This window comes from Kwoniella newhampshirensis, chromosome 7 (genome assembly GCF_039105145.1).
Source record: "Kwoniella newhampshirensis strain CBS 13917 chromosome 7, whole genome shotgun sequence".
Classification (NCBI taxonomy): Eukaryota; Fungi; Basidiomycota; class Tremellomycetes; order Tremellales; family Cryptococcaceae; genus Kwoniella; species Kwoniella newhampshirensis.
This window is the reverse complement of record NC_089961.1, coordinates 167,941-193,907: the sequence shown is the minus strand read 5'-3', so window position 1 is coordinate 193,907 and position 25,967 is coordinate 167,941. Positions and strand designations below refer to the sequence as shown.

General features: G+C 51.1%; 9 protein-coding genes across 9 annotated transcripts; 4 read left to right on the top strand and 5 right to left on the bottom strand.

Moving 5' to 3' along the window:
• Positions 1 to 446: 446 nt before the first annotated feature.
• Positions 447 to 2,479, bottom strand: IAR55_003789 (uncharacterized protein; the record flags this gene model as incomplete). The annotated part of the gene is made up of 4 exons (XM_066946895.1): positions 447 to 1,454; positions 1,510 to 1,836; positions 1,900 to 1,928; positions 1,990 to 2,479. The coding sequence occupies 4 exons, from the start codon at positions 2,477 to 2,479 to the stop codon at positions 447 to 449; spliced, it is 1,854 nt and encodes a 617-aa protein (XP_066802274.1).
• Positions 2,480 to 3,323: 844 nt separating this feature from the next.
• IAR55_003788 (pre-mRNA-splicing factor CWC24) lies at positions 3,324 to 4,438 on the top strand (the record flags this gene model as incomplete). Its single annotated transcript, XM_066946894.1, has 3 exons — positions 3,324 to 3,689; positions 3,756 to 4,144; positions 4,231 to 4,438. 3 exons carry the CDS (start codon positions 3,324 to 3,326, stop codon positions 4,436 to 4,438), a joined length of 963 nt encoding a protein of 320 aa, XP_066802273.1.
• Positions 4,439 to 4,589: 151 nt separating this feature from the next.
• On the bottom strand, positions 4,590 to 5,985 carry IAR55_003787 (uncharacterized protein; the record flags this gene model as incomplete). Its single annotated transcript, XM_066946893.1, has 6 exons — positions 4,590 to 4,813; positions 4,943 to 5,019; positions 5,107 to 5,240; positions 5,308 to 5,383; positions 5,623 to 5,820; positions 5,981 to 5,985. 6 exons carry the CDS (start codon positions 5,983 to 5,985, stop codon positions 4,590 to 4,592), a joined length of 714 nt encoding a protein of 237 aa, XP_066802272.1.
• Positions 5,986 to 6,578: 593 nt separating this feature from the next.
• Positions 6,579 to 7,399, top strand: IAR55_003786 (uncharacterized protein; the record flags this gene model as incomplete). The annotated part of the gene is made up of 2 exons (XM_066946892.1): positions 6,579 to 6,759; positions 6,840 to 7,399. 2 exons carry the CDS (start codon positions 6,579 to 6,581, stop codon positions 7,397 to 7,399), a joined length of 741 nt encoding a protein of 246 aa, XP_066802271.1.
• A 2,937-nt stretch (positions 7,400 to 10,336) lies between these two features.
• On the bottom strand, positions 10,337 to 12,259 carry IAR55_003785 (uncharacterized protein; the record flags this gene model as incomplete). Its single annotated transcript, XM_066946891.1, has 7 exons — positions 10,337 to 10,819; positions 10,891 to 11,279; positions 11,334 to 11,484; positions 11,546 to 11,677; positions 11,763 to 11,905; positions 11,989 to 12,030; positions 12,091 to 12,259. 7 exons carry the CDS (start codon positions 12,257 to 12,259, stop codon positions 10,337 to 10,339), a joined length of 1,509 nt encoding a protein of 502 aa, XP_066802270.1.
• An 825-nt stretch (positions 12,260 to 13,084) lies between these two features.
• Positions 13,085 to 14,562, bottom strand: IAR55_003784 (uncharacterized protein; the record flags this gene model as incomplete). Its single annotated transcript, XM_066946890.1, has 4 exons — positions 13,085 to 13,171; positions 13,233 to 13,765; positions 13,900 to 13,976; positions 14,033 to 14,562. The coding sequence occupies 4 exons, from the start codon at positions 14,560 to 14,562 to the stop codon at positions 13,085 to 13,087; spliced, it is 1,227 nt and encodes a 408-aa protein (XP_066802269.1).
• A 453-nt stretch (positions 14,563 to 15,015) lies between these two features.
• IAR55_003783 (uncharacterized protein) lies at positions 15,016 to 18,395 on the bottom strand (the record flags this gene model as incomplete). Its single annotated transcript, XM_066946889.1, has 6 exons — positions 15,016 to 16,622; positions 16,679 to 16,804; positions 16,862 to 16,990; positions 17,047 to 17,190; positions 17,250 to 17,573; positions 17,645 to 18,395. The coding sequence occupies 6 exons, from the start codon at positions 18,393 to 18,395 to the stop codon at positions 15,016 to 15,018; spliced, it is 3,081 nt and encodes a 1,026-aa protein (XP_066802268.1).
• Positions 18,396 to 20,189: 1,794 nt separating this feature from the next.
• On the top strand, positions 20,190 to 22,092 carry IAR55_003782 (uncharacterized protein; the record flags this gene model as incomplete). Its single annotated transcript, XM_066946888.1, has 3 exons — positions 20,190 to 20,562; positions 20,624 to 21,787; positions 21,911 to 22,092. The coding sequence occupies 3 exons, from the start codon at positions 20,190 to 20,192 to the stop codon at positions 22,090 to 22,092; spliced, it is 1,719 nt and encodes a 572-aa protein (XP_066802267.1).
• A 450-nt stretch (positions 22,093 to 22,542) lies between these two features.
• On the top strand, positions 22,543 to 25,679 carry IAR55_003781 (uncharacterized protein; the record flags this gene model as incomplete). Its single annotated transcript, XM_066946887.1, has 5 exons — positions 22,543 to 22,573; positions 22,802 to 23,001; positions 23,063 to 25,163; positions 25,229 to 25,333; positions 25,387 to 25,679. The coding sequence occupies 5 exons, from the start codon at positions 22,543 to 22,545 to the stop codon at positions 25,677 to 25,679; spliced, it is 2,730 nt and encodes a 909-aa protein (XP_066802266.1).
• Between the last annotated feature and the right edge of the window lie 288 nt (positions 25,680 to 25,967).

The window sequence follows — 25,967 nt, the reverse complement described above, 5'->3', positions numbered from 1 at the left end:
AGGAGTCGATGATGCACTTTGAGTGTCAATGTCCTAGTACTTATGTGTTGTACTGTATCTGGCCGCAGCCTGGTCATCGCATCCCTCTGAAACATGTGTTCGGCAATTCTGGTATATTTCCGTCGAGACCTGTCGAGGAAGTGTTATTCGTACCAAACCTGTTACGGCTGATTGGTCTGCAGATTTCGCTCGTTTCCCTTGAGCCAGACGATGCAAAGGAGCCTGTACAAACAGCCATCGAACGAGCGGAACAGCAATTGTTCCATAGGGACAAAAAGTACACGATACCAAATCACGATGAACAACCATTAAGGCTTCCTTCTCTTCTTTCCAATCTTCACGGATACTTATAATCTTCAACAAGCATTTTTGTATTTCTCCTGTCTCGTCCAGCTAGACCATCCCCCCTCAATCCCTCACCTGCCTCGTAAGCTCACCAATCACACTTAGTTGCCTCCTTCCACTTCATCCATGGCTGTAACCAATCTCGAGACCGCTTGGAAAACCAATCCCGCTCTTTGCTTTTCCAGGCTGGCATTCAAGCTCTGACTATTCCCTTGGCCCCCGTTATCGCCGTTCGTTGTAGGTGGTGCTGCTGCCACTTGCGTGATGATATCTTGCGCCTTCTTGTCCAATACGCTAAAGACCTCTCTGACGCTAGCTCGCCATGAATCCCAAACCACACCGACGATGTGTTGTTCGATAGCTTCGGAAAGTCCCGTACCCGACAATCGAGCCCCATGAATGGTAATTTGGGCCGAGGAACCGACTGAAGAGGAGTTGATGGGTGGGAAAGGGTATGTGAGAATTGTCGTTGTTCTTGACAGAAGAGCTAGTTGCGGAAGAGTCTGTTGCGGCGATGTACTGCATGAGGGACATGATGAGAGGGAATGGAAGAGTCGTAATGATCGCGCGACGGGCGCGAAGACAGCAAGGGTGAGAGGAGTATTGGAACCTTGTTTGGGTTCCAGACCGTGCTGAGTGAGGAGCGACAGAATATGGGGGACCAATTGTCGGTGATTGCATCCAGATGTCGTGGGTGAGGTGAAGTCGGGAAGATGCAAGCCAGCACTGGGATCGGAAGAGTTTCCGCCTTGACCGTCGTTATTGTCCTGGTCGTTGTTCATGTTGGACAAGTCGAGCAGAGCGAGGTGAGGATCGAGCTGATGGTCATCTCCTTGACCATCTCCTCCATGGTCAACCTCACCAGCACCTTCGCCGTGGCCACCTGCTCCACCAGACTCATTCAGGGAGAAGATAGCATCTCGCAAGGCTGAAGTTGTGTGCTGATCCATATCGGTATTTGGGAATGGATTATCGCCGGCAGAGGGGAAGTCGTCGTTGTTGAAATGGACAGTAGGGTCGTTGTTGAAGGCGGGAGTGGAGGGAAGGTTGTGAACGAAACTCGCTAAAGGCAAATCGGCAAGGTAACCGTCGATAGCGATAGACTCGAGCTGAAAGGACACTTGCATCAGGCCAGACTTGTACTACCAGACAAACTCCACTCACCATTTGCTCTTCCGACATTGTCTGCATTTCCTCCCCTTCTTCCTCACCGGTCAAGCCCATGTCCATGGCCATCCCCATAGCCATCTTCATGTCCATAGCCTCAGAGCCGAAGCCGCCGATGCTTTCGCGGGTCCCGAGCTTTCTCTTCTTGTTGGATTGGCTATGGGAGGCATGCGCTATGGCCTGGTGATGATGCATTGGGTCGAGAGAGCTGTGCGACATCTTCTGTTCTTTCGGGACAGTCCGACGTCTTTGTCGAGGCGCGTAGACACAGTTCCAACCGCCCTGAGCACAACGGGTACATGATGGTCGATCGCCAGAGCATTTCTAGAGGAAAGATGGGTGTCAGTGAGTCTTCAACGCATTTAGAAAATACGATATGGGACTGACTTGTTTCGCGGCGTGACAAAGATCGCACGCTATGGGAAGTAGAGATATTTGGTCAGCAGGCGACACGATGAGAGTAGAGACGGTACGCACCTTTACGGATACTCGGTGGTCTGACGCCATATGAGCCTTGCCTGTCCATATCACTCATGTCCATGTCTCCCATGTCGCCCATGTCTCCTGGTGTTCCCATTCCTCCCAAGCTCAGATCCAACTCTGGTTCACCATGGGTTTCCATGCCCAGCTGATGTCCCACATCGTCCTGTCCATCATCCACGGTCGGTATCTCCAACGCGTGTACGTTGACGTCCATCTCAGCACCGGTGTCGACGGTACCATCGTCCTTCAGTTGGGGGTGGATGTGGTGGTGACTCGTCTGCGAGAAGTCGGGTTGTTGTAAAGCGTGATGGAAATGATGTGGTTGATGTTGATGATGTACGTTGACTACATGGTGATGGTCCGCAGGAGAATCTGCATGGAGAGAGCCCAGACCCAATTGACGCGCAGAAGCAGCGACGGCACTCGCGAGAGCATCGTTATCCGCTTGTTGTTGTTGCGCGGTAGCGAGTGACTGATCGTCCATCGTGATGCTCGGGAAGGTGGTCAGGAGAGGTGGAGGCTGCTATCTGATTATTGCTGCTGTTGTTGTTGTTGTTGTTGTTTGTGTATGTATGGGTCAGCTATCTCTCGGCGTTACAAAAAGAGGCGGAGACGATGAGGATGGTCGGGGAAACGGCATTAAGTACTTGTGGTGATTATATACACTCGGGAAGCTGGCGGAGGGGGTTGCTGTCTTGTCTTGGACCTGTCTCCAAAAACCATCCAACCTCCGAAAGCCCGAAGGTGTGGCAAACCCGTGGTATTTGGACATTTGTTTCAGGAAGGAAATGACCACTCACAGGTCGGATCTCGAAGCTGAAAACGGGGACGAGCAAGTATGTTGTGTGAGGATGTAGATTTGTCGACGTCGATCACGGAAGAGAGAAGACGATGGGATGTCATAAGGCGGTGGCGACGACGACGATGATTCCCCCTCGTCGGATCCATAGAAAAGCTGTTCCCTCACCATCCATGGCATGTTGTGATGCGTAAAAACGGTTATTACCTCTTTCGGTGATTCTGACAGGCATCCATACCCCCCATTCTGTGATTCGGTGTTCTTCGGCGATATTGATGTGGCGCTTGTCCAGGTTTGGCCCAATTCTTGCTTAGTCATCGTGGGAGAGTTGTCCAATGTACCGTACCTTAACATTGCGATTGATTACCAGGGATATCATCCAGTCACCATACCTATATCTTCTTCCTGTGTTTCAGCTAGAATTCAGATACAAAGACTCGGTCGGCACTCGCAGCAGCATCTGGCTATCACAAAACATCTCTATTTGGAAAACCTTCGGGCGTATATCGCCAGTCCACACTCACCCATCATGGCATCAACCTCCACCCCGCTTGTCCAGTTCAGAAAAGGACCTTCTCGACGTCCCGTTCAATCTCGAAAACGTACCCCATCGCCCGTAACTGACGATCTTCCCGTCGCCTCATCATCATCTGGTACCTCAGTCGTTCGACCGGAAAAGAGATCACTTGCCAATCCTCTTGTTCAAGGGACGAAGAGACGGCGAGGAGACGCCGCTGCGAATGACGAGCTCGGAGGTGGATTGGACGAGCTGGACTATAAGGCTGATGCCAGTGGGATCACTCGCGCGGATGAGTTCGCCACCAGAGCGAACGATTGGGATTTGGAAGGACAGGATGACGGTGCGTTGAAGGAGAAGAAAATCAGGTTGAACGAGGTCAGTCAGCATCGGTCTGGTCATCAATATCATGCATATACAAAGCTGACACCGGTTCATAATCAGGATGGAGATATCGACGATGGGATATATCGGGGAGCATCGAATTACTTACCGACCATCAACAAGACCCGAGAACTACTCGATAAAAAGATGAAGACCGGACCTATAAAAGCCACCTCGAACGTTCGAACTATCACGTTGGTCGATTACCAACCGGACGTATGCAAGGATTATAAAGAAACCGGGTTCTGTGGTTATGGAGACAGCTGTAAATTCTTACATGACAGAGGAGATTATCTCGCTGGGTGGCAGATGGACAAGCTGGACGGGGGAGCTGTGGCCCAGGTAGAAGAAGAAGATGAGGAGGAGGAAGTCCCCTTTGCTTGTCTGATCTGTAGAAATCCGTTCACTCAACCTGTCGTGACGAAATGCGGTCATTATTTCTGTATGAAGTGAGTCTCTATCCTTTCTTCCTGGGATTGCTATTTCCTGCACGCCGTTGATGATAACGATACTGACTGATGTCCTTTGACTCCAGCTGTGCGACAAAACGATTCCAAAAATCTCCCAAATGTTACGCTTGCGGTGCTGCCACGTCTGGCATATTCAACACGGCGGACAAGATCCTCGCCAAAATGGAAGCGCGGAATAAGGCGAAGAGAGAAGCGAAGGGAATCGTTGATGAGGAAGACGATGGAGGGATCGAAATTGGAGGGGGGAGCGAGGTTGGGAGTGACGAGGACTGATACAACGTCGATAATATTTACGCCATGTCACATTGTTGTATGTTCCAATTGAATTTGTGAAGGCTGCTCTTCAGCGCAGCACGTTAATGCCGCGCTTTCTGCGAAGCAAACGATGTCGTGACATGTCGTGCATCACCGCAAGACGACGAATCTACCAATCCTCGTCTTCGTCCTGCCCTTTTCCAGCTAATCCATTCCGTATACCCACTTTCCCTTTCCGTGATCCAACTCCTGCTTTAGCATTCTGCCTTCGCCGTCTATCAGTGTCGTCTTCGTCGGAGTCTGATCGATCGGATTCGGAATGTTGCTTTGATTTGGTGAGAAGGGATGAAGAGATGTGATTTGCCAGTGATAGTTCGCCGGTGGGCAGGACACCTGAAGAAGATAGGTCATACATCAGCACGCCATACAAAAGATTCATCAGATAAGGTGTAACTATTCGACATCCGCAAAGCATCCATGCGAGGCACGAAGGCTAGGGAATGAGGGATCGAACACACTTACCAGTCTGTTTCAGTCTGAACTCCAACATCTTGACCGTAAAATGATCAGAATCGCCTAGATCCTCGAAGCCAATCAATCTGTTCGTCACACCGCTTCATCAGCGTGACCCGCTCTATGGGGAAGACCAGAGCAGCTCCATCAGCTGCGAAGACGGCTTGACGTACCTATCTACCGCTCTCCCGTCCACGAAACACAACACGCAGGGCAAGACTTGCACTCCCATCTTCGTCACGAGGAAAGGGACGTTCTCGACTGCCGCTCGAAGAAACAATGTGTGAGGATGTTGAGGGGCGAGGTCCTGTGAGACAGGTCAGAGAATCAGCCTAGTCTTCCTTCACATCTGACTAGTAGTCGACTAGGCATACTGATAATCTGTCGTCCATAATCTTACATCTCGCGAAGCCGGGGTGAAAGAAATGTATCAAGCAGTATTTCTCTTTCCTACAGGAATGGGGAAAAGGTTAGCTTTTGCACATCTTGTTTCCAGCAGTTTCTCTTGCAACCCATCATCGTTCGCTTCCATCGCCTCGACTGTTGCATCAAATCAATGCACTCCGGCCGTAATTAGATCCGTGATTGTGCTCCACAGTCTTCACCATCGTCACTCCGCCGAACCCGCTCACATGACTCGAGGAGGCATTTGTGCGATCTGCAGGTGATCGAAGGGAGAGAACACTCACGACATCCTCTCTATCAGACTCTTCTCGTCACCATGCGTGACCACCCTGCCGTACTCCGTCTCTCTGAGCGATTGCACCTTTCTGACTTCTGCTTGGAGCGCTTCCAGTCTCCGTTCTCGATCGGTGGCCAGGTCATAGCCTGCTTCCTCGAGAGAGTCGAGGAGGGCTGAGTCGGACAATGTGGGCGAGGGTGGGCCACTGCATTGGGTAGAATATTCGTAGGGGTTGTTGGTAATGAATGATCAGCGTGTGTGTCAGATTTGAGGTAAAAGAGCACAAAATTAGAGCTCGGACCAGCTGGAATAACCGGACGTAGGGCGACATGGTGGTAAGGATATGACAACCATATTTGACCTACCTCATGGTGTGTATTGTATAGACCAGTGATATGACGTGAAGCGAATGTATATGACTGAGATACCGACGAATGAAATAAGTTGAAACTTGATCCGAAGACGCGTCTGAGCGTGGAGGTTTCTTCGCGATTCGCAATGTTGAAGACAGGCCCTGAGCGATGTGGCATACATCGACGGCCAAAGGAGCTGCAGATCTGAGCAGTCTCTGGCGCAAGCACAGTGGCGAGGGGGTTTGGTCGATTAGGTCTGACAACGAGGACAGAGACCCTTCTTGTGCGTAAATGGTGTGCGAGCTCCGAGACAGGTTTGACGTTTGTGGACCTTTGACGGTCAAACCAAGTCCCCTTTCATCGTTTCATCCGTTGTTCACCCAACGTCCTCCTTTCCTGATCTGCACTCCCTTCACTGCACAATGAATAACTCGTGAAAGAGCAATCTCCACACCAGTGGATCATGTACTCTAAACGAACCTCACATCTCAATGTTGGACTGTAGGATCACTGCGTTCAATGTACTAGCGTTCAGCATACATCGTCGTTGTACATCGGGTTCCACACAGCGGACAACCCCCTTCTTGATCCCGAAGGCGCACAATCAACGATGGCACCCTATGCGCTTCTACCCCGCGATGATCCAACGCCCACCGCTGACGCAGATGCTTCAACCTCTGCCACAAGCGGTACCAGTCCAACTACCGAGACCTCTCCCTCCGCTTCCGCTTCATCCTCTGCCGCTTCAAAGGTCAAATCATTCATTGAAGTGCATGGCAAGGTGATTTGGAGTAAGTCCATGGGCAGACTTGTTCACAAGGCAATTTACACTTTCTGAATCACTGACATGGACATGGCCCACCACAATTAGTTGTTGTAGCCATTGTTGGGATCTTACTCCTTCTTCTCCTCTTTTGGCTATACAAGAAGAACCGGCTCTCTTTCCCACCCTTTAATCAGAAACGCTGTTCCACATGTGGGAAAGGCATCACCAAGCATGATGTGCTTGACAAAGATTATTACAAGAACGATGCCCCTGATAAAGGCTGGACTTGTAGGAGGTGCCAAGATGAAAAGGAGGGGAGGGCTCTGAAGAAGGAAAAAGCGGAGGCTGATGATGATGGGTATGATGATGTTGATATCAAGGATGAGGTTGACATAGAAAGCAGTCAGAAGGATAGAGGTGACAAGAGGACTGAGGACTCTCGCAGGAAGCACAGAGATGCAGGTGTGAGGTCAGTTGACAACAACAAGATTAGTTCTCTAGACAAGCCGGCGTCAAGATCTGGAAGGAGGGTGGCAGATCTGCAACCCAGTACCAGGAGGAGAGAAAACGATGAAGATGGCTATGCGGATGAAAGTAAGACCAAGGATAGCTTCAGAACAAATGATCATAGGAGATACGAGGAGGAGGATGAAGACAGCGAATAGCAGTAATCAAGTGCATAAGCATTTGACAAACATTGCTTTGAACAGATACCACATGTATACAATACCCTTCCAAGTGTCACAATTGTATACCAGTAAGGCCAACCCCCGTCAAAGTTCCCAGGAGTTTGACAAACATTCAGACAAAACAGCATTCATTGGAGGAGGAACCGAAATGTCGGCAAACTTATCAACCCTATTCACCACATATGGTAAATACACCAATCGTTCAGCCACTCAAGGTTTCTTTCTAAATCCGGCAAAAATGTCGTTACTGTCACAATGGCAATGTAATCGGCCATTAACCACTGAACCACAAAAGGGAACAATCGGAATCTCCAGCCGCACTGGAATTCCGCCGGTTATATAGGCTTGCCGCGAGACATTGGCTGGGTGGTCATGGCCGACATGACAGTTACGCATGCAAGGTTTGGCAAACTTGTGCGAAGAAAGGGATATATACATGAATGTAGTGGAAGGAGAAATGTCACGATGGTCAATGTGGCCTCAGTCAATGAGCCCTATCACACAACGAGACAGTACGATATGAGGAAACGAGGATAACGAGGATAGCAAGTATAGCGAGGAACTTAGCACGGATATCTAGAAGGGCTTGTAGCAGTTCTAGATAGACTGAGGTACCACAGTGATATCGTTGAACGATGAGCAAGGTACTAGGTATGACTTTCAATTGAGAAATCGCTAGAGAAAGACTAGAACAACGAGAACTAAGACTATGTATATATATCTCCACTAACCCATCCACCAGGATGCGTAGAACATCGATCAACTTCCTCCTGTTTCTATCGTTCACCTGCAGCGCCCTTTAGCTCGGTCTTCGGCGAGTATATCGAGTTGTGCTCGAAGATATCGAAGAAGTCGAAGATATCAAGAGGGTTTACGTAATAATGGCTTATTCGTGGTCGTGGCGGAATGGCCGTCATGACAAGAAAGGAGTTCCCTGTCGATTCTAGATTTTTGTCCTATCATAGTAACATTGAATATCATCATCTTGAATAACCTTGATACATTGACCAACACTTACTTGGCTGTTCTCGACAGAGAACCCTCAAGTTAGATGTCATGTCGGCCATGACCACCCAGCCAATGTCTTGCGGCAAGCCTATATAACCGGCGGAATTCCAGTGCGGCTGGAGATTCCGATTGTTCCCTTTTGTGGTTCAGTGGTTAATGGCCGGTTACATTGCCGTTGTGACATTAGAACACAATTTAGTCCAAGTCTCACCAACATCGCATATATTGTCCCAAGTCAGGAGCACATCAACGATAGTAGGCTTTTCATTGTTTGTCTTGTAAGCTGGACGACGGATATCCCCGTTGGTTGGTGTAGCCCCGTGACAGTACCTTGCTCATTGTTCAACAATATCACTGTGGTACCTCAGTCTATCTAGAACTGCTACAAGCCCTTCTAGATATCCGTGCTAAGTTCCTCGCTATACTCGCTATCCTTGTTATCCTTGTTATCCTTGTTATCCTTGTTATCATCATTTCCTCATATCGTACTGTCTCGTTGTGTGATAGGGCTCATTGACTGAGGCCACATTGACCATCATGACATTGTCCAAGCCTTGCCCAACGCTCCCACGATCATATGTGTCCAAGCCTTGCCCAACTCTCCCACGATGGTAATCGTCTGCACCTCGCTCTATCCTCTTGTGATGGTATTCGTCTACGCCTTGTCCAACTATAACAAAACCAGGCTCTTCATCAAGCTAATTTCTCCCAACTCCTATGCACTACACCGTCACGACAGAATGTTTGTCAAAGTTTTGGGAACTTTGTCAAATATTGGCCTTGCTGGTATACAATCATGACACCATCCTTAATGGATCATTTGGGCATTGCTTGTGGTCTGAACTATGAAAGGAATTGAGTGAATCCTTTCTGCAAACGGTGAGGAATATCTCACAGTCAAGGAGCCCCTAGACAAAAGTAGATGTGTGTCCTTTGATCTAGCTTCCTTGCTATCAATCCTTGCTTGACTCTCTCTGGCTTTTCCATGGGTATATATATAACCATGTCCTGTCACCTTGCATCTGCTGATAAGACCAAACCAGGTGACAGTCTGTATCAAGTTTGAGTGACTGGATTATCATCACTGAAGTCATGTCAGAGTCCCCGAGCAGTTCTGCATCAAGCTCCTCCAAACACTATGGAGTATGTGAGTAGTAGAATGTCAGCCGCTTATGAACTTGGTCCAAACTTACAATACCCTTTTGACTCCACATGTAGACATTGCAATTGCCATCATAGTCTGTGCAGTCATTGGCATATTCCTCATGGGTCTGTTTATGAATAGGCGTGGGGTGTTCTCCTTCCATCGTGTCTTCCCTCCTTACTGCAGCCACAAACAATGCCATGAGAGGATCACGAGAGAGGAGATGGATGAGAAACAAGTAGTGATCAGGTCCAAGGGGTCCTGCCTGAGGCGGAAAGTCTACATGCATGAGGACTGTGCAAGTGGGAGAAGGAATTTGAAAAGCAACTATGTGTGAGATGACAAGATTTAGTAATAATGCTTCTGTACTTCAGAGACCAGTTCATTTGAAAGCACATGTTGCCTGGATCCTGGAGCATCCTTGCACAGATTACCAAATGGCTTCAGATCCCTCCCCTGCCATGAGCACCAAGTGGTAGTGTGTCATGAAGGCCGTTGTAGCACTCCTCCACAGACGTATAGTATTACTCCCGCCCAGGTGATTCCGTGTGGCGCTACCGAGATTCGGCGTAGGTGTGGAGTCGCCAGGTCTTCGTTTAAGCGTGAGTTCCGTAGAATTTCGTCTGATGCTTCTGCTTTGCATTGTGCAGTGACCCCACCTTCGTCGGATCGTGCCGGACTAATATCTTGCGCGATACCTTTGCATATGTACAGGTTTCACCTGTCTTGAGCTCCGATACTAATATGTACAGCTACGATCTCTAGATAAGATACCTGAAACCCTTTCTCATTTGCAATGCCTCGTCCTGTCTCTCGAAATGCTCCAATTTCTGACCCTTGTCCGTTACGTCCTGTCTGGTCTCCCAGGCCGCTTCGCCCGCATCCAGCTTCTTGTTCAAGTTGATGAGGATCGTTCGGAAGACGAAACATCCCACGAGGGTGATACCGAACATGGCCAGGACGATACCGTACGATTTACGATATCCATTCTCCTTGAGGTTCCACACGTACGATCCGGCGATGTTGCCGAGTTGGGAGAAGGCGTTGATCATGGCCAAGGCAACGGCACGTTTCGCAGGTGGTCGAGGGAAAGATGTCGAGATCCATGAGTAGAACACGATGAATCCAGCGTAAGATTGCGCTTGGAGGAAAAGAGCGACGTATCGTGCGGCATGGTTGAGGGTGGCCATACTGATGACGAACCCGACGATACCGAACAAGATTGGAACGACAATGTGCCAGAACTGCGGACGACAGTGACGATGATCAGCCACCAGCTGCCCCGCCGAGTACGACAAGCTGGAGAAATGCTCACCTTCTCCTGTGTTCTATCGGCGTGCCACGCATTGATCATGGAGACGATAACGGCGAAAACCCAAGGAGGAGCGGACATGAGCAAAGTAGGAACGTAGCTGAAGCCGAGTGTTCCGGTGAGGGTTGGGAAGAAAGCGTTGAAGGAAAGTCCGACGACGTAGGCGGTGAGCGTGAGCATCATGATGTAGATCTTGATATCTTTGACCGCCATCATGAGTCCGCCAAAGACACCGTCCGAGGTGGAATCTTCATCGGCTTCACCGACATCTTCGAGAAGACGAAGCTGCGCGACTTCTCGCTCTTCCTCGGAGAACCCTCGAGTGTTGGTCGGGAGATCGGGTAAGATGAAGATGGCGAGAACGGCCACAAGCATGGTAGCTGCTCCTTCAACTGCCATGTCTGTCAGCGGTGTCACTCGTAGTCGAGGGAAACGCTCGAACTTACTGTAGAACATCCACCTCCAAGCGGCATGACCCAAAGTCCCTTGCATGTTACTCAAGACTCCAGCTGCGACCAGAGCCGCAAAGGCATTGGAGATAAGGTTACCTCCAAAGAGGATGGCGTTTCGGAGAGTAAGTTCTCGACGAGTGTACCACTACAGCAGAAGCGGTCAGACAATGTACTCTAACTCGCACGGAGGAGTGTGGCGGACCCACCTTGGAAAGAATGAGAAGCGCTCCGGGAAGGAAAGCAGCTTCGACGAAACCCAACATAAACCGAGTAGCGATCATCCCACCGAAAGAGGTCACGACTCCACTGCATGTGGAGATGACTCCCCAGATGAGCATCTGTGGAAGGGTGGACCTTGAGTTAGCCAGGATTCGACAGTACCTAAAGTAGCCACTGCCACCACCTACTCCGAGAAGCACTCACCGCTCCACCGATATACCAACTGGGTCTGGGAATCTTGTTCATGAACATGTTCGAGGGGATCTGCATGAGAATGTACCCGACATAAAGAATGGAAAGACATGTCGAGTATTCAGTGTCGGTCAATTTCAGATCGGCTTGGAGACCTGGTGGCACCAAAAAGGCGACGGTTAGTTCAGTTTACATATTTCTTTTTATCTATCTGCAAGGCGGCGAAAAAACGACTTGCCTTTCAACCTAGCAGCCGAGATGTTGTTTCGATCCAAGTAGTCTGTGACCGCTTTTGTAAGCCTCTATCTCGACGTGGCGGATGATGGAGAGTACAACTTACTCAAGATGTAAAGGACGACAAAGAGCGAACAACGCAAGTCCAGCTTCCTGACGAGTCGCTTCTCGATCGCGGCCCGACGCGGATCAATGGGCTTGCTGCCGTTCTCAGCATCGAAAGGTTTATGGATCTCGTCCGTGCTCTCGCGTGGCTCGGGATGTATTTCGGACATTGTGTTTAGTATGGTGATGGAAATTTGTGTGAGAGAGAGAAGTCGGAAAGAAGATCTTTGTCGTCCTGTTTGTCAAGATCCTTAATATACCTTTTCCACCCGACTATTTCCTAACAGGTGTGTGTACATATCCATACCGGTAATCCCTCCCGACTCCGAATGCACGGATAACGAAGGGCGAAAAGAGTAAGAAACGCGCCCCTTTTTCCATGTCTCTGCCCCACATAGGACCCACTGGAAGACCCTCCTGACTCTCCCCAAACCCCCGTGCGGTGCCAGCTTGACTGCCCCGCCCTTCCTCCAGGATTCCGTGAAAATCCGATGACCAACCGACGTATGCTGATGCCCCCGTTCCGCCTGTCCCTGATCCATATGATAAATCTGTCTTCGCATTCTCTTTACGCCTGAAATATGCACAAACAAGCATCTCAGGTATGTTTGGCGGGTGAGACGCCCAATGGACCGGCTCTTCCCGAAATAATTTTGCAGTCAGGAACGTTTCAGTGTATTAATAGCGCGACCCTCAACTGCCCTCACCGCCGGCAAAGTGCCGACTTGCAATCGATACCTCGGGTCGGAAGCCCTCAAGACAGCTGCTATCGGCCGTACGAGGACCTCCACCTGGATGGTGATCCTGACCACATCCTCCACTCCCAATCGAACTGCGCCCCGTTCTCGAGCTCTTTCCCCTCAATTCATTGGCCGACGAACTGGCACTAGCGGACTGGGGCGAACTGACGACCCCACTCGTCATCACTTCGATCGCCTCTTCGGAGTACTTTTTGACAGGCCGATAATCTCGGAAGTATTCGAGTTTCGGCGCATTCATCGTAGCATCTCCAGCACGTCTTTCTGGAATGCCTTCTTCGCATCTGGCACACTCAATCCACCGGTGTGCAGTCCATCGACATGCTAGCATAAGCACCGAATCAGCGTGTCGGTCGCGTCAACCCTTGGGCGAGGGCAGACTCACTTCTCTGACGACCACATCTACGCCCGCGTTTCTCATCCCTTCTCCCAGTGTTACGATCTCGTCTCTGAACAGTTCTCGTCCCCCGTACTGCATGTAAACCTTCACCCCTTGTTCTTTCAAATATCGCCAATGCACCTCGGGATCCCTCACTCTCGCAGGACTGAAATATGCCAATCCTTCTTCTCTTTCCAACCAACTCGGGTGATACCATCTCGTAGCTGACTTGACTGCCCTTCTCAATCTCAATGGACAAAGCTGATCATATGCCGCGTTGGTCCGATACGAAGGTGAAGACAAGGTGAAGTCGCACCACGGAGAGGAGAGCGCGAAACAGCCCGGTTGAGGGAGGGAGAGATCTCGCAGATATTGAGAGAGGAGGATGGCAAGATGAGCTCCGGCGGATTCGGCCAAGATGATGATCTGGGTGGATGGGATGGAGATCGTGCGGGTGAGGTAGATATAGGCTGAGAAGACATCGAGGAGTGGTGCGGGAAAGGCGGCAGAGGATGAGAGAGTTTTGCGATAGCTCACGGCTGGAGTCAAGGACGATGATAGGTCAGCAAGGATATCGGGTCAAGCTTCAGATAAGGCGACCGGACTCAGAGCGCAAAGAGCTGGTTGGTATCCTCTCGAGAAACAGGGTAGAACAAACGACCATAGTACTCACTAAGACATCTCGATCCAGTCAGCTTGGCGATGTCCAAAGGGAACGTGGTCCACAGTGGATGGCCTCTGATGTATGACCTGTCCTTGTGGTCTATTAGCTGATGGCTAAACTTCCCTGAGACGATCGTATTCACCCTCCATGTATGTGCAAGATCACCCTTTCACCGACACTCATCTCCCCGCTAAGCAAGCCTATCTCCTCTGCCTCCTCCCTTCGCTTACTCGCGCTTGACCCCCTCGGATCAATCCAGAATCCTGGTCTCTCTTCCCCTATCACACCCTCCACCCTTCCCAGTCCGATCCTCATCTCATCCGGCACCGGAGCAAGCTTCACCACCTCAATATCCACCTCACCCTTCTCCATCGACTTCACATACTCTTCTCCGGGGGGGAATATCGTCCAATCGTCGTATTCCTTGGGAGGGATCCACCAAGCGATCAAGGACGTTCTCATTTTCGTCATCCGCGTAGATAAGCGAAGAGCCAACGTCCACGATTCAAATGGGGGCGCAGTGAAGACATGTAGGAGGAGAAGGTAAGGGACGTAGAGTATGAGAAGGATGATGTGAATGAGGTAGGTGAGGGAGGTTATGAGGCTGTAGGTCAAGAATGACGGGGCGTTGGGTGCCTTGGGGTCGGGATTGGTTCGGATCATTTGGGTCATTTTAGTAGAACAAGCCTTGCCTCTGTGGCTTGAAGTTGATCCTCCTTCGCAAGGGCATCTGCTCCTCTGCACGTAGTGCTAAGAGCACAGCGGGACAAATCCAAGATGCGACATCTTCGAGAAGCAGCGTTCACATCTTGTTATGTCCTGTCCCCCTTCCATCCCAGCCGGAAATTCAATGCCCCGTTCGGGCCGGTCTTGACCGGTTACACATATGCACTTTGAAGCGTCTAATTCGTGCAATCATTCATCATTCATTCATTCATTCATTCATTCATTCATTCATTCATTCATTCATTCATTCATTCATTCATCAAACATGGTATTTGGTTCACTAGCTAACATTATTACTTGAACTACGGGGTCGCAATCGTACTCTCAGCTTGATCTGTCTTCGGACCAATCTGCCAGCCTTTGCTAAGTCATGCACTGCTATCTCATAGCATCAATCGCTTACTTCGACAGCTTCTCTTTGATCTTACTCATAAATCCATGTTTCTTCTTCTTCTCGCCACTCGCACCAGAATCTGTACGTCGATGACCGCTCTCCACGCTAGCCTTGGGAGTGGTAGGGCTACTGGAGCCGACAACAGACGAACGACCGTTGGTGGTCGCAACAGGGGATTGAGGAGGGGTGGAAGGCGTGGCAGGCTTCGAAGGGGTAGACAGGACTGAGGTGTGATGAGGAGCGGGATCTTGCAGGTGGTCGTGGAGGGGAGTGTGCTTATCGCTTGTGTTGTGTGCCAAGTGCTCGTCAAGTGCGGGATGAGCCTTGTTGGTCAATGGTGGAACGTCTTCCCCAGCTTCGGTGTGAATGGGATGCGCGGGCTCGTTGATGAGTTCTTTGGCTCGTGCGCGCTCATCAGCCAAGAGACCTGAGTGGTGATCAGTGGTGTGTCCGTGAGTTGCAGAGTCTTCATGAAGTGCAGACGCAGCAGACGGGTCTCTCGCATGTTCGGGAGTGGGATACGATCCAGGTTCACGCGTAGCGCCCTCGACTGCTCGGGTAGCAGGGTGACCGATCCCCTCGTGTTCTTTACCTGGTGTCAAAGATGTGGTGTGACTCGAGCCAGTTCCGGCAGTGGTAGATCTCTGACCGTCTGACACCGATCCAGAACTAGAGAGGTTCGACTCTTCGACGAGAGGCGAACCTCGGAATCCGGTTCCTTCGTGTCCATGTCGGATAGCAGTGACAGATGCAGTGGAAGTGGTACGGTCATTGGCGTGTCGTGTTTCGGGAACTTGAGAGCCAGGAGACAACGTGGATGGCTTTGCTTCGGTGATTGTCGTAGCGGAAGCAGTCTCCGGAACAGTAGCAAGTGGGGAACTCTCGTGGTCTGTAGTGGTAGAAGAAGAGTCGACAATAGGGGCAGAATCAGCCGATGCTGGTGTGCTTGCGGTGTCGGAAGCTACGGGAGCTGTCTCAAGATCTGTAGCACCCCGAGCAGCTCCAAGACCAAGGACGGTTGCAGGCAGGGCAGGAGCGAGACCACCATAGCTAGTGCCGAGAGATTTCGTAGATGTGGTGGATGAAGTGACGGGCTGGTCCTCCGCATGAACGGGCACAGCTGAAGAAGATGGTTCCTGGCCACCACTGACTGGGTGTGCGAAGCCAGCCCCGTCAGGCCTTTCCTCCGAGCGAGCGACAAACGAAGAAGTAGGGGCAGGAACTGTTTCGGTGTCGAACGCCGAAGTCGGCGCAGAGGTATGTTGTTGAGCAGAAGACAAAGTAGGAGCTGAAGCGGGTTCGGACTCAAGTTCAGTGATAGCAGTAGTAGAGACTTCAGCATGAACGTCCGGGACGGTGGATGTGATCAAGCCCGAAGACTCTTTAACATTGGGTTGAGCTGTGGTGAGATCCGGTGCCTCCTCAACGAGGGGAGTTGCCGCCTGTTCTCTGATGTGGGGCACCTCTGTTGTGGTGAGGCCAGAAACGTTGTGATCGGCGGGTGCGGCTGTGGTGGTCTCTCCAAAGCCAGGCGTGAATTCCCTAGAGCCCGAAGGTCCAGCACTCCCGCTACTGCCAGAGATGGGATTGGAATCACTGTAAGGGCGAGTAGCTGAAACGATCGTTAATCAATATTTCAAGACTCGTCACAGAATTGAACAAACTAACTCTTCTCGTCGGGAAGCTCAGCGACACCCGTCTCCCCATGCTTCCCAGGAAGTGCACCGATACCTCCAGATGTTTCACCAGGTAGAACACCCTGATTCTCCTGTGAAGGAAGAGTTTGTTGCGCCTCTGCAAAAAAAAAAACGTCAGCTCAGCGCTGCATCGAATCTGCAACAGTGCGCTTACTCTTCTCTTCTGGAAGGACGGCAACGCCAGACTCGGTGGATGGTCCGGGCAAAGCACCAACACCAGAAGTATGTTCTCCTGGGCGAGCGCCTGCCGGCTCTTGAGAAGGAAACGAAAATCGAGGAGCAACTGTCAAGTTTCGAGTCAGGATTGTACCCAAATGCTCTGAACCGATCTCCGCTCACTGCCCAGGGGTGGGGCGCCCGGATGGGTGCCCACGAATCCCAAAGAAGCGGAACCAGCGGGTGCTGTATTGAGCGCTTCACCGACGAAGTTCCTGACCTGCTGCAACAACGGAGATGCATTTCCAAGGTTGGCAGAAGCACGTCCTGGATCAGAAAGATTCATGGTCAGTGATGTTCGAGCAGATGGGTCAAGGGGGACTCACGTTGAGTGTTCTGAAGGGTTCCTTGTACATCTGCTAAGACCTTGTTGGCCTGTTCTTTGGCCTGATCGAAGATAGCGGCGGCTGAAGCTCTTCTTCCACCAGGTGAACCAGCTGAAAGAGTTGGACTTCGGGGGGCAGGGGCATTGGCTGGAGTGGGAACGGATTTGGTAGTATCGGTCGATGACGAAGAAAAGGCATCTTTGATAGGTGAGGGGATGGAAGCGAATGCCGCTCGGCCAACCTTGTCGAGACCTTGAGCAACATCCTCGTACAGAGAGGTGGGAGCATCAGGACCTGATCCAGGGAATCCGGTGGTCTTTACAGCTACAACTTTACATCAGTATATCCCCTCATGATGCGAAGTTCTATCGACGATGTAAAGGATTTGAACTCACGTCCCCATCCTCCAGGAAGCTCAAGACCGGGTGTCATCTCGCCTGCCGTTTGATAGTAATTCTGTTCTTCAGCCGGTGCAGTTTTGTCCGAGGCTGCTGGTGCCGGGGGTGCACTAGTACCGCTCTGGGGTGTGGGGGTCACAGATGATTCTGTATCCTTGCCCTTGACGGGAGCAAGACCGGCAGCACCTGACAACTGCAGCGCGGCCTGCTCTCTGCCGCTCAAATCACTCAACCTCCTCCCTCCAGTCGCAGCGGTGCCTATGTCGTCACTCTTCACATCGCTGCCTCGTCTTGCCTGGACATTCAACGGTGTCGGATCGAGTAAATCAGCACCTTTCGCTTTGATCTGTTCCAACTCGGCACGAGTCAATCCGGCGGTATGGGGCAGGCCGGTCTCTGGATTGATCGAAGTACCAGGCGCAGGGACATTAGGTGACGAACCAAGTCCTCCGCCACCACCGAAAGCCGCAACTCCGGCGGCGGCGGCTTTCTTCGCTTCGAGTTCGGCTCGAGTCAGACCGGCAGTATGAGGTTTACCGGTGGCTGGGTCGATGCTTGTACCGGGTCTGGGAACGTTGGGGGAAGAAGCGAGTCCACCACCGGGGGGGACACCGATGTGGTTGCCTGAAACTTGACCATCGCCGGGAGCAGGTGCAGCTGCTTGGGCGAAACCCGATGTCTGAGCGGTGGCACCGGTGAGTGTGGAGTAGGAGAAGGGGACAGTGTTGCCGCCAGGTAAGAAACTCATCTTGGGCTGTATTTGATGGTCAGGATGAGATGAGTGGATGGGTATGTAGTGAGATGATGACAACAAGAGGAGCAGCAGCAGGAGGATAGATGAGCTGGCAGCGTTCAGAGTGAGTCGATACCGGGGAAAGAAAGGCTTTTCGGGTCAATGAACCGGAGCATGGCAGCGTCAGATGTAATTTACCAAATGACGTCAGGAAGGGGGAACAACACTGAACGCAACAACCTGGCAGAGTCGGCAAACACCGACGTCACATCCCCTCATATTCTGCTTCCCGTCGTTCCATTAGTTTGTGGGTAAGGGGCTCCCGGTATGGAGGGGGTGCTCTACCGTCGATCACTGATGAGCGCTTCCAATGTTGAGATACTAACGCCACAGTCATGCGGCTATCGCTATTCATATGATGAATGACTAAGCTAAACATGTGAAGAAACGGAATTTTAAGCACCGTAGAGCGCAACCATAGACACCGCAACGTCACAGATCGCGTCTGTCTTCCAGCTTGTTTCTACAGTAATGAGAACGCGTCTTGGACCAATCGCTGCTCTCGTGAACCAGGTTCTTATCTCAGCATCGTATCGAGCCCAGGCAGAGCATATCGATGTTCGCATACACTGGCACGGTCATGGTCTGTGGCGAAGTCAGGCTCGCTCATCTGACCTGCACAGGACTCGTACACTGTTTTGCGCTACTCTGCTCGTCTTAGCTTGACGGGTGGTACACTCAAGACTGACAGTGTCAATCCATGCATCTTGGTTGCTGTCTTGGCCACCTCATATGGGATGTCCACGCTCGACCTTCCGTCCGATCCGCCTAGCACACTGTCAAATCCAGTTTCCATTTTCCCTGAAACCCCGTGTCCATCATCCCCTAATCCATGTCATGCCGTATGTTTTTCCGTTCATGGCGAAAACAGATCTATCGGTATGTGATCGTTTGGTAGGTATGCAGTAGTGGTACTTTGTACGGTAGCTCCCAAGCCTTTGCCTTTTGGTCCCGGACCCTCGCCAAGCACTACTACTAATACCACTGCTATGTAGGATGGGAGGATTGGATCATGCGATTGTCAAGATTCAGGAGTTTGCCGGACAAGTGTGGTGGTTGAAATCATGATTGAAAATGAAAAGGCACGCCACCTTTCTTTCGTTAGTACATGGAGAGTAGTAGACTAACTGGTTTCGTCCGCTCACCGAGATCCCAAAACCAAACAGTACACAAAATTACTCCATGTACACAGATATATCTTGTTCAGCGACATCCGCTCATCACTGAGATTCTACACTTTGTTTAACATCTCCGGACTCAAGTAGAAAGTGATGATGGTCATGAAGTCGAGCGACACATAAAGTCAACCACGCTTACCAAAACACACAACGGTACCAGGTGGGACCCCTCTCGTTCCCCTTCTGCCAAACCGCAAGAAAACGTCATCAATAATCGTCCGTCCGTCGAAATTGTCGTTGTAGCTTATCAAGTCATCCGTCGAAAGCTATCAAACATCCGAGCTTTTATGGATTGATTTTGTTGGCGCAGGATACAGGGAGCATTGCGACACTTATAGCCCAGAAATATCTCTTTCCCTTCAACTCCACAACTTTCTCTGTTAGTCACACGGAGTGCAGCCGACATCTTTCTCTCCGTTCGATACGACTGGTCTCCTTGCCTGCGACACAGTCAGCGCTACGCCTGCCTTATCGGTCACATACCACGGTCATTGCAAACTTCGGGGGTCGTTCGGCTTCGAGATACATCAATCGTCCTCGTTCTCCGGCTCCATAGTTCACACCGCTCGCTATGGACGTCGATCGGGGAACCCCTTTGCCTTCCACCTCATCCGCACCGGGTCCTTCCTCTACCTCAGCTCCTGCCAGTCTCGACAATGAGACCAAATCGAAGAAGTTCAAGCTCGATCCTATGTCACTCCTTCTGCCGCACGAGAGACAGATGTACAAGCCTACAGCCACGGTCTCTTCCCATGCTCCTCCTGTCCCACAAGCATCAACGCCGACGACATCGCCGGGCTACATAGCCATGATGCAGCAATATCAACCATCACCAGGTCCATCTGGCTCTGGATCCAGAACGAATGCTGTAATGCAAGGGACCAGGCAGACAGTCAGTATGGGCGAGCAAAGTGGGAAGCGAGGCGAAGGCAGTCAACAGGCTGGTGAGTTGTGATATTTCGGCACCCGTGTATCATATGCTGAGAAAGCGAGATGTGATCGCAGCGCATCCACCAAACCAAGCCATGCCCATCTCTCCTCCTGCTTCACTTGTCTCCACCCCACCTCTCGCTACACCCTGGGACACTGCTTCGACCGCATCTAGCGCTGCGTGGAGTTCGATGGATGGAATGGTCGAAAACTCCTCCTACACCTCCCAATCGCAATACTCTCATTCTTCCAACCGCTACTACACTCGCCAACCCACGCATAGCAAGGTCAGGTTGGATGATTGGGAGATTGTAGAGACCCTTGGTACGGGCACATTTGGCCGTGTACTCCTGGTCAGACAACGCCCCTCTTATCGACCGACGCCGTATCATCCCATATTTCCGCACCTCTTCCAGTCACTCGACCCCCTCTCTCCGTCACCTGCGTCTACACAACACTCGGACAATCAATTGCCTCATTTCGCTATGAAAGTACTTCGCAAATCAGAAATTGTACGACTGAAACAGGTTGAACACATTAACTCTGAGCGGATGATCCTCGAACGAGTGAGACATCCATTCGTCGTCGAACTATACTCAACATATCAAGATCAACTGAATGTCTACATGTTACTGTCGTATATCCCTGGCGGGGAATTGTTTTCCCATCTCCGTCGTGCTGGTCGATTCTCAGCGGACGTTACACGATTTTACCTCGCATCAATTGTCCTCGCTATCGAATACTTACATTCGCACAACATCATCTATCGCGATCTCAAGCCCGAAAACCTGTTGCTGGATCGACATGGTTACCTGCGAATAGCGGACTTTGGTTTCGCCAAAGTTGTTGAAGATCGAACATTCACTCTATGTGGAACTCCTGAATACCTCGCCCCGGAGATCGTCTTATCGCAAGGACATGGCAAAGCGGTAGATTGGTGGGCATTGGGTATCTTGGCGTTTGAAATGTTGGCGGGATATCCACCTTTCTTCGACGATCATCCTTTGGGAATCTACGAGAAAATATTGAGAGGAGACGTGGCTTTCCCGAGCCATATCGATCCTTATGCCAAGGACTTGATCCGAGGATTATTGACGGCGGATAGAAGTAAAAGGCTAGGCAACTTGAGAGGTGGCGCCAGAGATGTGATGACGCACGCTTGGTTCGCTGGTGTGGATTGGAGAAGTCTGGAAAGGAAAGAAATTGGAGCACCAATAGTGCCCCGTGTTGCGAGTATGGGTGAGTGGAATCGTTCCGAGTCGCCTTCTTTCGCAGCATCAGAGGTCCTTTGACCCTCAGCACGCGCTTGTGTCGGCCTGATGTCAAATGATGGGAGCAAGGCTGATCCTTCTGCGACTGCAGGTGACTCACAAAATTTTCAACGATATCCACCTCCACGACCCCACGAACTACCAGGCGTCTTCGGACAACCCTACGACCCGTCAACAGATCAGTACGGAGAGCTGTTTAGGGACTTTACATTCCCGGGAGGAGGAAGTGATAGAGGTTCAGTGAGCGGACCAGCGGTGATGCCGGAAGTCTAGTAGATCTTCCTACGCATGTAGCGTGAATGGCAGCCTTATCATGATATCAAGAGGGGTTACGAGCTGGGCAAACACAGGTTGATTCGATTTGTATCAGAGGCCAAAGGGGGGTTTTCAGCCTGCAGGTGTGCAGGGTCGATGTACATGCATAGTGCCACATTCCCTGAGATATGACTAAGGGCGGGGACCGGTTACAGTCTGCGGTATCCGGGACAAAGGTCCATCTCTGACGACTGAGAGCATGTATTCTAACCTCGTCTTGACGTGGTTCATCCTCCTTTCTCTTCTTCATCGACCGTTCAACTCACCTGTCATCCATTTCGAGCACTTCTTGATTTCATTTCAAGCGGTGGTAACTCTGGGTACTCTTACATACCTTCACTTCCTCTCACCTTTCTTCGTCAAGCAGAGTCTAGGGGTTGCCACCCACTGCGCAATCAATCAGTTGACATGGACGCGCGTGGGAACTCGTTTCCTGCTGGTGAGTGCACGCTGATTTCTTCTCACTTCCTGGCCACTATGTCAATCCTTGGCGTTCCATGTACTGTACGACTTCAGACCATGCTGGTCAGGCATGCGATTCGTCTATGGGCTGTTAGCAGACATCTATCAGCCCTCTTGACTCCCATTTGGGTTTCCCGCTCAGACCCTGCTGAAGGAGTCGACTCACCCCACGTCGTGATGCTGAGCTGACTGGATCCATACTCAGACTGGTTCATACGCCTCACCCGCACTGGCGATGCTACAGGTGCAGACACCACATACTTCAGCCTCTCTGAGCTGTACACTCTTCCAGCTTGGCCTGGGAAGAACAAGCAGGCGAAAAGCTTCAGCGCTCTGACCCCTGGAGGCATAATCCTGGGAAGGAAGAGTAGCTCTGCTCGCTCTGTGTTTCAGATCACCCGAAAGGTGAGTATCAGAGTCTCATCCTTCTCGTCACGAGAACACAATGCTGATTAGGAGCCTTCAGGAGTTCGATTGCCCCGTTGTCTCGCGCTCGCATGCGCAGTGCACTGTAACCCCGAACGGTCATGTGTACATTACTGATCTTAACTCGTCTCATGGCACGACCATCCAGTCTGCCTCTACCGCCATCAACCTCAAGGCTAACTCTCCAGTGCAAGTCCTGCACAACGACGAGATTCAACTCGGAAAGGAGATCAAGTCCGCTTCGATGAATTATAAACCCGTCTGGTTCAAGGTCACTTTCCGCTACCCAGAATTTGGTTCGGGAAGTGCTGCTCTCGGTGATAGAAAGCTCCTCGGCAAGTTGAAGCCCGACAATGCTGCCGGCAAATTCGCGAGTCCAAGCAACGCTCCGGTCCTTCGACGCCTCATCGAGAAATCGGCTACTTTCAAGGAAGAAGAAATGAGGGAAATCGACATACATAAGGTCAAATGCATGATCGATCGATCTGAACAGCTCGAAATCCCTCACAATGTTCTAGGTGGAAACTACTATCACTCTGTCAAAGTCGAAGACGACGACGTCAAGAGCTACGACTCGCTTCGCTGTGAGAACGGTGATGTTCAGAGCGAGCACCGCGATCATAAAGCAGTCTTCTCTTTGTCCGATGAGGTCGACGACGTTCGATCACTCTCACGCGAAGTCCTGAACGATCATTTCCAGACGCAGCCTTTGGCAGTTGACGGCCCAAAGATGAACAAGGTGGGTATCTCTGATACCGTTCTTTACGACGAATCAGACGATTCGGAATACCCTCGAGCCTCGAGCGCGGAGCGTCAGCTCCAAGACGACTCTATGACGGATCTTGATTATGACGATGAAGGACCGGAGATCCTCAGCACTTGCAAGCCCGATTATGCGTCACGTAGGCAACCGGACATATTCGACCTAAAGGACCTCGACGCCGACGTCGATCATGAGGTCAACAAAAATGGTCTCACAGACGTTTCTGACGACAATGTCACTGGCGTAAGCGAACAAGCGCCTGTTTCTGCTGTGGCCGTGACCATCGAAGACCTCAAGTCGCAAGTTCAGGGTCAGCCACTGTCTAATCTCACGAGAGAAGAGCTCCTTCCTGAGCAATCTGAAGCGGAAGCGGCTGAAGCTCACCGCGATGGATCACCAGCAGCAGGACTCGGCATCTGGTACACGTACAACGACGATGAAGATGAGGAGGAATCCGAGTGTGACCAAGATGATGACGAAGACGAGCCTGTTTCTGATACCGAAGACCACAACAGCGATTTCGACGATGACACAGTTGGTCACAATCATCCTCAGCTCACCTTTTTGGAGATGGAGCTTGATGATGAGGACGACGAGAAAGACCAAGACTATGACGATCCGGATGAGCTCGACGAAGATCAAGCCAGGTCGGCCGTTGGGGTACACGAGCCAGAAATCAGGACTGACACCGGTCCAGAAAACGCTGTTCAACCCCTCGGGCAGGAGCAGAAGAATCTCATGCTTCACGACGACACCCATGCGAACAGTGTCGACGACATTGAGGATGACAGTGATTGGCAACGCGACCCAGAAGTCCGAACGCGCCTTCGGATGTTCAATAGCAACGCGAAGAAGATCAAAGCCTTGGAGGCCGAGCTCGAACATTACAAAGCTCGTCATGCGGAGGAGCTGAAGCAGTTGGAGTCGAATGCGAACACTGCGCAGGTGATGAAGAAGTTCAAGTCAAAAGCAGCTATCGTTTCGGAGGCGAACGGGCTCAAGCTCGACCAGAACAGCGACTCTGAAAGCTCCGAGGACAGTCAGGAAGAAAGCGATCGCGAGTCCTGCCGAGACCTAGTCGCTGATGTCGAAGCCTTGTCGCGCCGAGGGAAGCACATTGACACCCTTGACAGCGAAGCCAAGTATTCGAGTATAGCTACGGTGTTCGTGCGAGAGAACAAGGCATCCGAGCAGCAGACTACTTTCGCCACCCAACCCCGTCTCTCCGTGCGCAACACTGCTACCGCTTCGCCAGCTCTGGCGGATGTGAGTCCATCTTCTGGCGCATCTCAATTGCCAATGTTCTCTACCTCCATCGCTGCCTCCAGCGATCCCGCCGTGAACGCCGATACAGCGGTCCAAACACCCTGTTTTGAAGGTCAGAGCATGTTCGGTGAGGGTTTTTTATACGCGTCTTCGTAAACCTACTGATCTCTCCTGTAGGAAACGGCGATAACCACCAGCACTGGAACGACAATGCCGGAGGCGGCATCACCTGGCAGGCCCCAGTCACTTGTGAGAACGCATCAGGCAATGATGAGTATGATTGTGAGCGCTCATGCTTGTAAACGATCAACGACATGAGCTAATACCGTTTCTAGGCTATCAAGCTGGATCAGTTGGCTGTGCATCTGTCGCGACTCACCCCAAAATCAGCTCCTCGATCTCCGCTTCGAACAATGCTCCCCCCGCCGCTGCTTCCAATCGCAAGCGATCTCTTCCCGAAGAATTCGGTCTAAACATGCCTGCGCCTCATGAAGAACCTTACGTTCAAGGGTCACGACCTCTCAAGCGTGCCAGAGGCTTCAACGGTGCCACCGTTGGTCTCGTCGCCTTCGGTGTCGCTCTCGGGAGCGTCAGTACGATCGCAGGTCTGATGCAATATGCCGATTGATCCCAACCCCTTCGCCTCTCCTCACCCCCTTCTAGAGACCTGGTCGGTCCTGACTTGGAAAAAGTTGATACGTTTATTGTTTTCATATGTGTATATTTTGATTGGTTGTACCCTTTTCCCGCACTTCCCAGTTGTTCATATGCTTTAACGTTTTGTTTTTCCGCGAGAGGTTGTTGTATGTATGTGGAGCGAAAGTTGCGACATGACAGACTATGCATGCGTTTGAATCCCTTCATTCGCTTTAATTGTTCCGTGCATTACGGGTGTAATGGAAATCAAAGAACTAGT